Source organism: Semicossyphus pulcher, unplaced genomic scaffold (genome assembly GCF_022749685.1).
Source record: "Semicossyphus pulcher isolate SPU_LCO1_2020_fin unplaced genomic scaffold, fSemPul1.0.p SCAF_2, whole genome shotgun sequence".
Taxonomy (NCBI): domain Eukaryota; kingdom Metazoa; phylum Chordata; class Actinopteri; order Labriformes; family Labridae; genus Semicossyphus; species Semicossyphus pulcher.
In genome coordinates, this window is record NW_027211693.1 from 27259122 (window position 1) to 27273234 (window position 14113).

The 14113-nt window shown below is 41.5% G+C and overlaps 1 protein-coding gene across 2 annotated transcripts in view; it reads right to left on the minus strand.

The window, feature by feature from the left end:
* Window positions 1-14113, minus strand: part of LOC138598188 (connector enhancer of kinase suppressor of ras 2) — a 65011-nt gene that overhangs the window by 3515 nt on the left and 47383 nt on the right. For both annotated transcript variants that reach the window (XM_069669906.1, XM_069669905.1), the window contains 10 exons: window positions 13887-14095; window positions 9797-9834; window positions 9652-9694; window positions 8466-8514; window positions 7766-7938; window positions 5199-5272; window positions 4991-5062; window positions 1837-1907; window positions 1639-1739; window positions 243-843 (listed from right to left, as the gene is read on the minus strand). In XM_069669906.1, coding sequence (XP_069526007.1) covers window positions 243-843; window positions 1639-1739; window positions 1837-1907; window positions 4991-5062; window positions 5199-5272; window positions 7766-7938; window positions 8466-8514; window positions 9652-9694; window positions 9797-9834; window positions 13887-14095 — 1431 coding nt within the window. The remainder of the gene's footprint in view (window positions 1-242; window positions 844-1638; window positions 1740-1836; window positions 1908-4990; window positions 5063-5198; window positions 5273-7765; window positions 7939-8465; window positions 8515-9651; window positions 9695-9796; window positions 9835-13886; window positions 14096-14113) is intronic.

Here is a 14113-nt window from a genome sequence, read left to right on the forward strand (position 1 = left end):
CAAGTTTACCAACATAAACTGCATTGTATGACCTGCCCAGGTCCAATTTCCCCACTGATACCCTGTTTTTGTAAGAATGTTTTTATGTTACAGCAAAGCTTATATGCAGTACAGTCAAGTTCTGAGATAATAAACCATTTAATTAAGAGAATTTAATGTACAGAACAAAATGTTGGTTTCGTTTCTACTTAAAAGTCTGTGTTTTTAGTGCTTTTCTCCTTGTACAAGACACATTTCCTTACCCTCCTCACCCTGGAGCATTTCTGCAGCCTGCTCTCTCTCTGCCTCCTCGTCCTCGCTCCTCTCCTCCATGTGAGCTGAGGTGTGTATCAGCTTCCCTGGCATCGGATCCCTGTTCCTTGGCAGGCTCTGGCTGCGCTGCTTGTGGGAGCGTCGGTGTGTGTGGCTGTGTGTGTGTGGGCCTCGCTCCAGTGGGAAGGGCCCGTCCCGCTCCCTGTCCCTCTCTGCGGCGTGGTGTCTCCGTACGGGAAGCGTGGCCTGCCTGCGTCTCTCCGGGGACATGCCCTGTCTGCCCAGCCCTCCGTAGAGCCCCATCTCTCCTGCCATGGTCCCCATTAGGCCTCCATAATCACTCTCCCCGGGTGCTGTCTGCAGGAAGTGCAGCCCTGCGCTTGTCAGTGGGGTCTCAATGAGGTCCTGCCAGGAGCGCCGCTCACGATGGGAGGAGCGGCAGCCCGATGAGTGGGTACTGGTGCTGCCCGTGCCCGTACCCATGCCCATGCTGTCTCCACGCTGGTCCTCGGCCGAGGAGTGAGAGTGCGTGGACTCGCTGGAGAAATGTCGTCCGTGCTTTGGCTCCGGGAAGGGGCTGGAGGAATTGACCTGGAGAGGGAGAGGGGAGGTGGAAGAGACCATCTGTGGAGGGATGGGGGAGGTGGAGGCACTCATTGAAGGAGGGAGTGGGGACGGAGTGGATCGCATGAGGCTCATGGAGCTGACTGAGCGGGGCAACTGGTCATAACTGTGAAGGTAGTTACTCTAAAGTACCAAGGGTTTGTGAGGTGGACGGGGTTGGTTAGTATGCAGAGGAGTGAGGAGGATGGTAATTTCACAGAAAGGTGAAATGTGAGCACAGATACAAGGACAAAGTGACCCGCAAAACAAGGAGAAAGAGGAGGCGTGCGAGGAAGGAGAGACAGCAGGAGAAGAAAAGAGGACAGGAGAGTGTAAAGGGCAGAGAAAGAGCAAAAGATGAGAGCAAAAAAGCAATGAGATGACAGATGAGCAACTCCAGGAATGACTGACGTGACTGTTGTGTGCCTCAGCTGGGAAAACATGTTTCTAAGTCTCCTGCACCACATGAACATCCTCTGAGTGAAAGTATACTTCAGTGCTGCATTATCTTTCACAGATGTAATGAGCAGTGGCAACTGTCGCCACCTAGAGGTTTGGATCGTAAACAAGTTCTGGCAGCAGAACATAGAGACGTGATGGTCTTGGCTGCTCAGCGAACCAGATTCTCTCACACTCTGATGTTTTATTTATGCTAGGAGCTCTGGTCTACGCAGCTCTGAAACTGAGGGGCTTTTAGGGATAAAATATTCCATCAGAATGAAACACTGCAAAGAAAATGTTGAGTGTGGATAAGTGTGTGTGTGTGTGTGTGTGTGTGCTTACTGATGGTGTGCGGTGATAAGTATCACAGAGGGATGAGGGTCCCTCCTGCTTGAGCGTCATCGAGCCGTCAACCTCGTCTTGATCACTCTCACTCCAGTAGTCTGATGTTGAGACGAACACACACACACACACACACGTTAGCAGGTCATGGACTAAAAGGCAAAGTCAGTCATATACGTCCAAGTGAGTCTGTCTCACCTTCATCAGGGCGTGGCACTTTATCATCTGGTGTGTAGCCAATAGCAGCAAGCCCAAGCCGGTTCATCCACCTACAGGAAACAAGGAGAGGGAAGAGAAGAAAGCAGTGAGGATTAAGAGGTAAGGAAGAAGAAAATAGAGGATAGTTGAGAAGGAAGGATGGGTATTCCTGAGTAAAAGGAGAGTGAGGAATAAAAAAACTTTCCCTTTAAATAATTTAAAGGGCGCCTCTTAACAGTTGATATCTGTCTGACTGATTCCATCCCCCCGATGAGGAGAGAAAGCATCGGGATAATTAGAGAGATGGATGCAGAGAGAAAGATGGAACAATCCTCTGTCCTATTCTCTCTCAACAGTGAGTGTCATGGCGTTCTTTCTTTTCCCCTCCCTCTGTCTGTCTCCACATCAGACCCTGCCATATCCTGTGACGCTCGGCAGACACCTAATAATAAGGTCGCTACTAAGAATAGGGGCCCAGTCAGTGCACGAGGAACGGGGAATCACTCTAGGAAGTGTATACTACAGGAAGTAACTTCTAAATAAAGATAACATTTTATTCTTATTGTCAAAACGCATGTGAATTGACTCTATTATATGTCAATTTAAAAACAATTAAAAACACATCACTGAGTCACTTTGTAGCACTGGATCACATCTTCCTTTATGACAATTAACATGGGCACTTAATGTTACTCAGCAATGTTACGCTAGAACAATAAATGTGTTTTAATCCGCAACAGAAAGTAGTTCTTAGAAAATTACTTCCTCATGTTTGAGTATTGCTTGTAAAAAACTCAGTACCCAGCTGAGTAAGGAAATTAACGACCTGAATATCTGTGAGACATCTTAAAGATTAAAAACTTCATATGAACAAAGGTCTAAGTTCTGAGACTCAGAAAGTGCAAGGAAGGCAGCAAGGATAGAGTGATGTCGACTTTGGTCTTCTCACGGGATTTGCTGAGCATAAGGAAAACTTGAAAAATAATGTCAGCTGTATCTTAGTCAGTTTTTAGCACCTGTATTGTCTTACATTGAAAACGACCTTCAGTTTGGCTGCAGTTTGCCAACACTATTATGTGATCTCGGTTTTAGCTTGTCTTCACTTTCAGAATTTTCCAAGTGCACCAGGAACATTTAAAGGTAGACAGGAAACGTACACGTGTTTGGGCAGATTTTAGAAATAAATCAAAAATCTACAGATTACTGGCAAGGGCAAAAGAGCTGCAACTGCCCAAAATATTTCCATTTGGAGGAACGGGCTACACCTTGACAAAAATACAAAAGGCAAAATTATTATTGGCTTTAATGATTAACTGACTATCAAACCGCAAAACAGTACATCCTGCTGGAGCCTCACATCTACTGTGCAAAAGCACAACTTTATAACTATAACTTAAAGTCCTAAACAATGTTAATCTCAGATTTTGGTGTAACTGGATCATAGACCGTATGAAAAGATGGACGACATGACGAGTTCCTAAAAGTGAGGCCAAACCCTCTCTATCGCCCCCTGCTGACTGGCAGCGAAATAGGTCATAAAGCCCGCCTCCTCCATGTTAACAGATGAGTCAAACTATAAAATCAAAATACACGCCAAATAAACGTTTCTCACACATGGTTTCTGTCATTATAGTTATTATCATGCTGATTTACGTCCATATGTTCTTATGCTGTAAAAAGGATGATTGACAGCTCTGTTGACATATACGGCTCCTGCAGCCGATCTGTTCTGGATTAGCAGAGTAGAAGAGGAACGTTGAGAGGAGACGTAACTAAAACAATCACTACAGTAATGGAAGTTTCCATATCTGTGAACGTCTGCTTCAGACCAACACAAAGAAGCTGTTCTGCGGTTAAACATGCCAACGTGCGGGATCTTTGCTGTTTTTTCCCCGGTAATTTAATCGGCTCCACCCACCGATCTCTACTGCGCAGCTCTGGCTCCAAATGACTTCACCATGGCAAGATGGCAGCGCCCGCCACAGGGGCTATTTTGGCTTTAATTACGCACTGTGAAAGCAGATAGAGACACGTTGCCCATCTATATTGAACTGATATTATATGGACAAATTTCTGACAGACACAGAGCGTTGCTAAAGTAACGACTGCTTTAAGTGTATAGCTGCTGTTACTTCTAGTTCTAGCTAGTTTGCTCAGTTATCCTCTCAGCTAGCAGTACTACTAGCTTACTCTGGCCAGTGTAGAAGCTCTAAGAGCAGCAGGATTGTTGGTGTTTACACCCCTGACAAGTGACTAGCACAAGAGATTTGAACCATCGGGGAGGGGTCGAATTTATCAAGCGGGGAATGCTCGTAGTCGGTTGCCAGGGAGTAACGTTAACGTCCAACAATGACTGTGACTCAGGAATGGCGAAGACATAGGGGACAAGAGAGGAGCAAGAGGGAGGTTAAGCATGAGTCAACAATAAACCTACGTCACTACTGTCTCCCTGTCACCAAACTGACCTCCATTGATGTCTGTGTTCTTCCCAGTCTCATAGAAACTATTTGGGTAGAGCTTGAAGAAATGAATGTTGTTGATTGGTCAAGTATGCTAGCTTTTTCACTATACATAGACAAACACTCCTATGCAACTGCCTCCAGAAGCAACAACAATCCAGATGTAAATACACAAGAAAGCCATGATACACTTTGAAGACAGGTTGGTAATTTATCTGATGCCCAACACCCACCTATTCACACACACATAATTACAAATGTGCATTAAACGTGTGCAGCAGTGCTTTCACACATGAACCTACATGCGAAGTATGGAAGTCAAATATAGCTGGTTAATTACTCTCCACCAATTATCTCTCCATGTTATTGAGGAGAGGTGTGGATAATTAGAGCTCATCAGATAGCACTCCTGCAAATATCACTACAGTCTCCCTCTCACACAAGAACACACGTGACACACGCACACACACTGACACACATACACACAGTTCCACATTTAACAAGGGAGGGCCGGGTTCATGCCTTATTCATGCACCGTGTTGTGTGGGCTGTTGCCTTGTGTAAACTTGGTTTACTCAGTTAAAATATTCATGAAAGAACACGTGACGTCCCCAGCATTTGACGACTGTCCACATTAAGATACGAACACACACACACACACATCCAGAGATTCACAGAAACATACGCTTACTCACCTGTTCATTTCCTCAAGACAATCTGTTGCGAAGAAGAAGCTCTTGATTTTGGGATGACAGGCTTTGAAGGCACTGCAGTCAGTCAGGGAGAAGAAGACTGATTAGTATTTTTGTGTTTGCACAGTAGGCTCGTGTGTGTGTTCATGTTGTGTGGGTGAGAGCAAATGTGCTTGATTAGTAATTTCGGCGACATGTGAGGGACACTCACAATTTCCGTCTGCACTCTATGGCTCGGTCTATTCTGAACTCTGGGAGGCTGATGAAGCCCTCAGCTTTCTCATCCTGCAGGCACAGACAGATGGAGAGCGGTGGCACATCATCAACACAGGGAACAAAATGTCGTACATACTGATATACCAATTTTATTAGGGATAGAAATAGTCAAGTCAAGCATATGAAAACAACATATGTTGTTTACATTGGCAGGGATATATTCCTTCAACAACATGACATGAAAGAGATAGAAAACAGAGATGACTGTCAGAGATAAAATCAGCTACATAAACACGTTCATGTTTAAATTATTTATTTTGGTCTGTGTTTCATAATATTGCATTTATAGAGTATTGCATATTATATTCTTATTTCTATATCCTTTTATTGGTCCAAACTACAGGTTTTGTGTATATATGAGGTCTAATTGTTCTGAATGCATTTTATGTCAACTTTAAAGCCAAGTGACAAAAAGTTCATGGCTACAGCTGAAATGTGACAATTATCTGCTTTCTCTGACTTACATTTTAGTAAATTGAACATGTTTCGTTTTGGATCGTTGGTCTGACAAAAGACACGATGAATTAATCGTGGGCCCTTGGAAATGTTAAAGGATTTTTCTTTTTTCTGATGTTATACAAACCAAACGATAGACCAAAGACAATAATAGGCAGATCAATCATGAAAATAATCATCTGTTGGAGCTCTGGTATAAAACCGCAAAGATCAAGAATACATCAGATTCAGTGATGAAAGGAAACACTGAATGGATTCCCCAGATACTTACTTTCTTAAAAACTTCCTCAAACATTCTTTGTACAACATAACTCATTATAAGATTTGTTAACTAGGAATGTTTCTTAAAGATGCACTGTGTAAGATTTTACATTGCCGATGTGTGAAGAGAAAGTAGAGGAACTAAAAAACTGAGACCCCCCAACTTCCTCCATTGCCTATAACAGCCTGTGAGCCGGTTTACCCACGAAAAGAAGAGGATGTGACGTATATGCGCGCTGCCTAGAGCTCATTCTCTGTCCCTACAATCAACAGTGTGCAACACGAGACAACACATGCTGAGAAATGGAGACGGATAATGCCAACATATGACTGGGAAACATAACAACACCAACACAAAACTACACACAAGAATAAAAACATGAAAAAGTTTTATCTAGTGAAGCCCGTCTGACCAAACAGGAATGTGATCGACCTCAGGGAGAAAACTAGAGTCAACATCGGCAGGGCGTGCGAATCACGGAGACCTTTGATTGCTTTTGGGGATCAAAACCACAACTGGCTTTCTTGCTATTGGACAGGTAAGCTGACATCGCCGCAAAGCATGTGAAATATACATCATTGTGATATTGTTGTTTTACCTGGCTAATGTTCGCTAATGCCTTTGATGATTTGCTGGTTCGCTGGCGTAATTTGCCGTTTGGTTACGAAGCACAATGCCAGATTCATGCATTGTATTTATGTTAGAGCAAGCTGGCTAACCTTGGCATGCTCGCTAACGTTATGACTACCAAAATACTATCTGAGTGTGTATGTCAGTTATCTAGCTTGACAAATAACTTCACCAGCTAACATGACAAACGGTGTTGATTTTGTAAACTATGTAGCAGAACAAAGCAAATGTGTATAACTACGATTGTTTTCTATTAGCCAATATCGTTGCATTATCTGCCTAGGCTAAAGTTAGCCAGCTAGCTGTAAGCTGGCAACAAGCTACCATTAGCAAACATTAGCTGGTTTGCTATTGCAGACGATTTGCCAGTTAGCCAACGTAGCAAAATACCGTTGAGTGGATAACATCGGCGTGTGCAGTTCACTCAACAGCCAACAGTGTCACTTACAACGAGGAAGTTACACAGTGCACCTTTAATAAAGATGAAAAATGAGCTGCTTTTTGTTGTTATTTCTCCATAATCTTAAATCTTGATTTATTTTAATAGTGTCTTAAATCCATAGCTGCATCATACAATTCCCATAATACAACTCAGCTGCATTTTTTATTAGAGATGTTAAATGCCCTCATCTGTCAAAGGCAATATATCAAGATTTGCTATCAAATATTTACAGTCTCGAACTTAACTCAAGGACACTCTGATGAACTCATCCAGGTTATGTCTTAAGAACGCTCCATTCAGTTGTTTGGATTAAATTAATCTGACAGAATTTTTTTATATATTATATTTTATTAATTTGCTTTTCATTTTGACCACATTTTATCAAAATAATTTTTTGAGCTAAACAGAGAAGTTATTTTTTTCCATTTATATCTTTTATTTTAGCCTTTGTCCCTCTTATTACTGACTGAAGATGTTCTGTTCTTTAAAAGAAGGGAAAGGTCCATTCAGAGCTACAGAACACATTACGCAGCTGTTTTTACACACTGAGTTTCACTCTGCATGTAATAAAAAACTGTCATATCTGACTGATGAACATTAGTTTTGCCAATAAAGATGTTTTTATAAAAAAAAGGTGGAAGAATAAAGTGTTGCAGAGTTTGCCTAATTAAAACTAGAGGAGTTTGACCCGGCAGCTGAATGTGCTTCTTACATTTTGGTTGGTGTACCAGTAGAGGCAGGACTCTTTGAGGATAAACCAGTACTTCCTCCATTTCTGGGTGAAGTAGCCTTTGGCGTCCTTCTTCTTCCACAGCCAGCCCTCACAGTCACCGTGGCCCAGGTCCTTACAGGAAATTCTCCTTCGACTGGCACTAGTGAGGGAACCTTCAGAGAGAGAGAGAGAAGAAAGATGTTTGTATTTAAAGTAATTTTCATAGCATTTAGGATTGAATAAAGTAACATCAAAGTAAGTCAAGTAGACGTGTTTTAAGTGGCTCCTGGCACTGGCGCTAAGAGGCTCAATCCAAAGATCTGGACTCTTTTCAATTGTGCATTAACAGAGGGACTTTCTTCCTGTAATATCAGTAAGTTCATGTGCGGCAGGTGTTTGCAAAATCTGCAGTGCAGTGCAGTGTTATTTTACCTGTGTGTGTTCTGTACATAAGGACATTTCACATAGAAATGTGTTATATTGTCAGGCCTGGCTCAACTCTACTTTGATACTTTGAAGCCCTGTCATACTCTTACAGTCACACATCACAGCGCGCACGCTGAGGCCTGTCAGGCTAAGTTTCTAGTCCAGACATTTGATTGAGCTTCATTTATGGATAAAAGGTTTGTTCTTTAAGAGCTGCCTGATAGAATAAGTACAGAAGTATAGAATATAGTAGAGAATGAACCAGCATGTTTACCTTTACTTCGCTTTTTGGTTTTCGTTCTTAGAGAGGTGTAATGGAAAGACTAGAGGGGAGAAAGAAAGTACACATTAGCTCAAAAAAAAAATCAAAAAAACTTTCTGGGTCGGTGTTGAGGCAAAAAGAGAGGTTAGAGCAAGTTCACTCTAAGTGTTTAGCTTATATTTATTTTTATCAGGCACACAGCAGAGAGGATTACAGGCACAGACGGATCACAGTGATAAAACTGCTACAGCCAGGAAGTGACCTAGCTACAACCTGTGAGCGAGATCTGAAAGCTGTCTGCCATAGAGAATAAAACCACAGTGTCATGAACTGCATCCCCTTTTAGGTATTTAAAACACTTAAATGAATTAAAACAGTTCCAGACTTTTTTAAATTTTCAATCAACCTGTATTAAAAAGGCAGGGATTCTGTGGTAAGCTAACATTAACTAGCATTACCCAGCAAATGCTACTGGTCATACCAGAACAGGCTGTCGGGTGTAGCAGGAAAGGAAGTGTCCAAACTGTGCCTTACTGCTCACGAATTTAACATTTTATTTGCATGAGGATGAATGATTTATTTCTTTTTTTTAAAGCAACAAAGTCTCACTTTAAAATCTGCTTGTGTGTTTAGATTATGTCAGCAAATACACCTGATTTGCACATTAGCTATTGTATCTCCACTAAGCTAATGTAATTAGGCTAAGTGGCTATATGTTTCAACATTAATAACGCTGAATACAACCGCAGGGTGTTTATCTTGGTAACAAAGCTGAATAAATATCCATTTACAGTCAACTGAGCTGATTCACTGTATGCTACAACTCATAGTGCTTTGGAGAAGAGGCTAGTGACTAAGACAGCTTCCTGTGTCACAGTAACCTAAATATGGAAACCAATTTACCTCATCTGACTGTGACATTTATTTAATTATACCAGTGCTGAATAGATTCAATCTCAGGTATCTCTCCTATTCATGTCTGACTGTACTGAGTTTTGCTTTTTTGACACAATGGATGTCCCTGTAACAGCAGATTGGTAGCAGATGCTTGATGTTACTAAAACGTCTTTTGCTTCAATAATAATGTGCTGGACAGACAGCGATATTTAAAAATAAAACAAACAGAACTAGAATCCATGGATTTATAAAACATCCAAGAAATACAAAGTCAGCCGTACAACACTGTCGACTCTCCTACCTTCCTCATGGAGGCCCCTCCTGAGCTTCCTGAGCCGGAGTACCTGCAGGAGGACACACAGCATTGAATGTAACCACAAACGACTCCTGTTACATCAGTCACATGCATGTGGTAAAAGCACAAACAACCGCAAACACACACTCACCTGTCTGTCGTGTCTGCTCGCAGTGTGTCGGCACCTCGCTGAGAGACAGAAGGAAAAAGGACTCAATTAAAGAGTTCCTAAAAAAAACACATAACACAATTTGTTCCTTTTCAAAAACAAACTTCACAAGGGTTAAGCGGTGTTTTCTTAATTGGAATTTTACTTTGACAAAGTTTAACAAGTTTAATTCGACACACGTAATATTGTGCCAAATGTTAGAGTGCTGGTTACAATCTTTGTATGAGCCAATAAAACTGTTGCTGTAACACTATACATTAACCTGTAACACAACACAGAACTGACCCACTTTTATTACTGCTGGTAACAACCATGATAATACATTTCTTATTTGATTTGTAAAAATTATTTGTTAAAAAAATAATCAAAGGATAGAAGAGTTTTCATGTAAATCAAGACAAGGCCGCAGAATTGGGACACGTCCCTACCAATATATAGAAATGACTGAATTGTCCCTACCAATAATTTTGTCCACAAACTAATAAATGAAACGCGTAACTGTTGCACTGTCAACCTGCGGAGGAGTCGTGCATATGAGACAGCCATCACTCTGTCTGTCACTGTAAACAACTCCAGTCTGCAGTTCAGTTCATACACTTCACTAAAATACTTTTTACGCCGCTTCCGCACTGTCCATATGCATGTGCACTGTCCCTCTCTCTCTCTCTCTCTCTCTCTCTCTCTCTCTCTCCCTGAGGGAGTGCAGTTCGTTTAAATATTATCCATACTAATATTAATTAATATCGCTGCCCGGATGTCTTTAGGTTCAGTGGGACATTTGAAATGAAAACACCTCATCATTAAAGCGTTACATTTATCCATTATAATTAATGGATAAAACTGCTACGAATACCTGTTACTGAGGTGGAGATAAAGACAGAGATTAGAGTTCATATACTAAAGTAATTTCTTCTTTTTAGTTTCAAGCAGTGATGAAACAATAATAACTTGTTTGTGAATTCCTTCATAAGGCAGGGAGAGAGCAGATGAAGCAGAGAAATACTTCTGTCCTCACTCTCTGTCAACTAAACTACCCTGAGACTGTTAGGAGATATAATGACGTGAATAGTTATGTTTTAAATCTTGCTAGATAAAAATGTAATTAAATAAATAAATAAATGAATGTGTTCCCACCAATGTTACAATGAAAACTACGCCCTTGAATGTATATATTATAAGACAGTCGTGAAATAAGACAACAGAAAAAGGCTGCTATCGTTTTCAGCAGCAGAGGCGAGTGAGCAGGACAAACTAGCTGCACAAATGTTGAATGATTATTTAATTACTTAAGAGGACTCTCACATATTGAATTAAAAAAATTAAAATTGTTGAAATAATCAAGAATAAGTAGAAAGTGCGACTTTCGTTAAAGTTTCCAGCCTGTTGTTGACTCAAGCTGCTTCACATTTGATCCACTCAATCACACACAGATCACTTTCAGCTGATTACATGATTGATTTCCTGGTGACTCTAATTTAATCAGGCATGCTGGTACAAGTATTGTTCAAAGTGTGGAGATGACATTTAACAAAACTACAATTATTCAAATGAAATTCTTTGACTGAAGTTTGGGTATCATGACAATACTTTATCTAGGTTAAGGAAGCTCAGGGACCCGAGGACACAGGGGAGCGTCACAGGCCCCTAAACCAAGACACTAAGGCACAGGGCCCCATCGTTTTATAACCCGTCCATGCTCTGATGATTCACCTTTACACGACTAAAGTAAGTGAATGTACTGGTGCTGCTTTGGATAAATTCAAGGTTAATTTATTGTGATGACTAATAGTGAAAGACTTCACAATAATCTGCTTTTTAAACAACACGCGTGTGATAAATGTTGGCGTACAGTTTTATATATTGTTAGTGTAAAATAGTGTACTTCATGTGCCATCGAATGGAGATGAGTCACCACCATGATAAACACGCAGCTGAGAGGGTTAGAGATCGCTCGTGTTAGCTTAGCTGTTAGCGCGCTGTGTATGCGTGTGTGTCTCTGTGTGCGTCGTGTTTTAAGCACAGTCTGTCAGTCGTGCTTGTAATTGGTCTGGCTGATGCTGAGTCATACACCTGCTCACGGGGGGGACGTGTGTGAGTGTGTGCGTGTGAAAGTGTGTGTGTGTTTGTCCAGCATAAACTCCTATTTAGACTCAGCCGTGTCTGAGGAGATGGGGATAATAGGATGAGTTAGGACGAGTCGTGAGATGGCTACCCGGCATACAAATGCACTCCTGTTTGCTAGTGTGCGTGTTTGTTTTGTGTACGCCTGCGTGCGCGTGTGTTGTGTGTGTGCATGAGAGAAAATGCAAAGTTACAGAGGGGCGTGTCTGAGAGTTTCACTGTCATTGTCAAAATCTGTGAAGCTGGCAGCCACGCAATGAGACTCATCATCCTCTATCTCCTTTTGTCCCCTACCTGACACACACCCACACATACCCACACATACACAAACAAACAACGGGTGTTACTTTGTGAACACCATGACCTATCCTGCAACCACAAAGAGGACACTGGAATAAAGTGTAAGATGAAAGAAGTTGTGTGAGTCAGGGAGGGTGAGGTAACTGTTCCAGTTTGCAGTGATCAGACTTTACTTACTGACCTTTGACACAGCAGATATTTAAAGTAAGTCACAGTAAAAACAGATGTAAATAAAAAAAATAGTGATGGCTGAATTCTATTTAGCTGCTGCCATGAACTGTCACTGTGCATGCCAGCTTGCTGTGCCTCTGTGTGCTGTGTCTTTACTTGCATACAACAGAGCCATTGTTAATGTTATCAGTAACAAGTGTGCTTTTCTAACTCTGATGAGTCAAAATTTCTGATCTTTCAAAGCTACTTAAAGCAAAAAACATGAAACAATAAAATATTTATACTTTGCCTCTTAAATGAGTGTAAGAAAGAATAAACTCCCCACAAATTACTTTGTGTTCAATGAAATCTCTGATAATGTTCTATTGTGCTTTTTCCTTTGCTACTTTTCATTAACAACTGTCCTCTCTTTCCCCTCTAAACATCTCAAATTGATTCATTTAAATAACCAACAAGAGGGGAAGAATAAAATCAATATTTCAAATGAAAACATGAATTTTGTGTAGCAGAACGTTATACTTTAAAGCTCCTGTGAGGAACTTTCGGTTTGTGTTGATTTTGGCGCCCCCTGTGGACAAAGCCGCACGTCTTATCTCTTTGCTGATTTTGTCCTGTACATGCTTAAGTGTTGGTTTTTAATATAAAATCTCATCGTGCTTTCTTTAACAGTCATATGTATCACTGACTGGCAGCGTGCAGCTAATCGCTTTGTCTGACACCTACCCCCCACCCGCCGGTTTCAGGCATTAAAAATATCTATATAGAAATAATCAATCTCGTCGCTGATGGTCTGGTTTGCTTTTATAGCTCATATAGAGTCATCAGAATTAATTTCAGTCTGTTTCATAACCTGCAAAAAAACTCTTTAAAAAGAGCTTTAACAGTTGTTAAAACTAGCTCCACCTGGAGCAGCAAAATGCTAATGAGGCATTGGTGCACCTGTACTTTTAAACTAACGATAAAATATATAATGTATCAGTCACATGGACAATTTTATCACAGCACAAATACTGTAGTTTTATTTTTTATTTACAAATATCAGGTTTTTTGGGGCGGCTGTGGCTCAGTGGTAGAGTGGGTCGTCTCTCAATGGGAAGGTTAGTGGTTTGATCCCTGACTGCTAGAGTCACATGTCGAAGTGTGCTTGGGCAAGACATCAAACCCCAAATTGCTCCCGGAGGCCTCAGGTGTGAATGTGCATAGGTACTGACTGGAGATTGGCACTTAGGCCTTTGTCATGAGTGTGTGAATGAATGTGTGAAAGGGTGAATGTGACATGTAGTGTAAAAGCGCTTTGTGTGGTCGCAAGACTAGAAAAGCTAGTACAGTCCATTTACCATTTTTTCCAAATTAAGCATAAATTATATGTAACATAATGATTGCTATAAAACATTAGATTTTTAATAACTACCTTCTGTAAAACCCCGGAAACAGACGGGAGCAGATGAATATAAACACAATAAGCAGACTGTGTACATACAGGCAAAGCATCAGGTGGCTGGTCTAGGCGCAGGGTGGAGGACAGCATGGAGGGGCTGATGGGAAAGCTAGGGCTGCTGGGATTGCGGCTCTTGCGCCGAGAGCGTCTGGTGGAATCCCGCCGGCTCTCCCTGCCCGGACCCTCTGGCTCCTCCTCTATCACCAGGATCTTGTCGTCACTGAGGTAACGCAGCAGGGAGTTGTCTGAATCTGTGAGGTTGAGGGGAG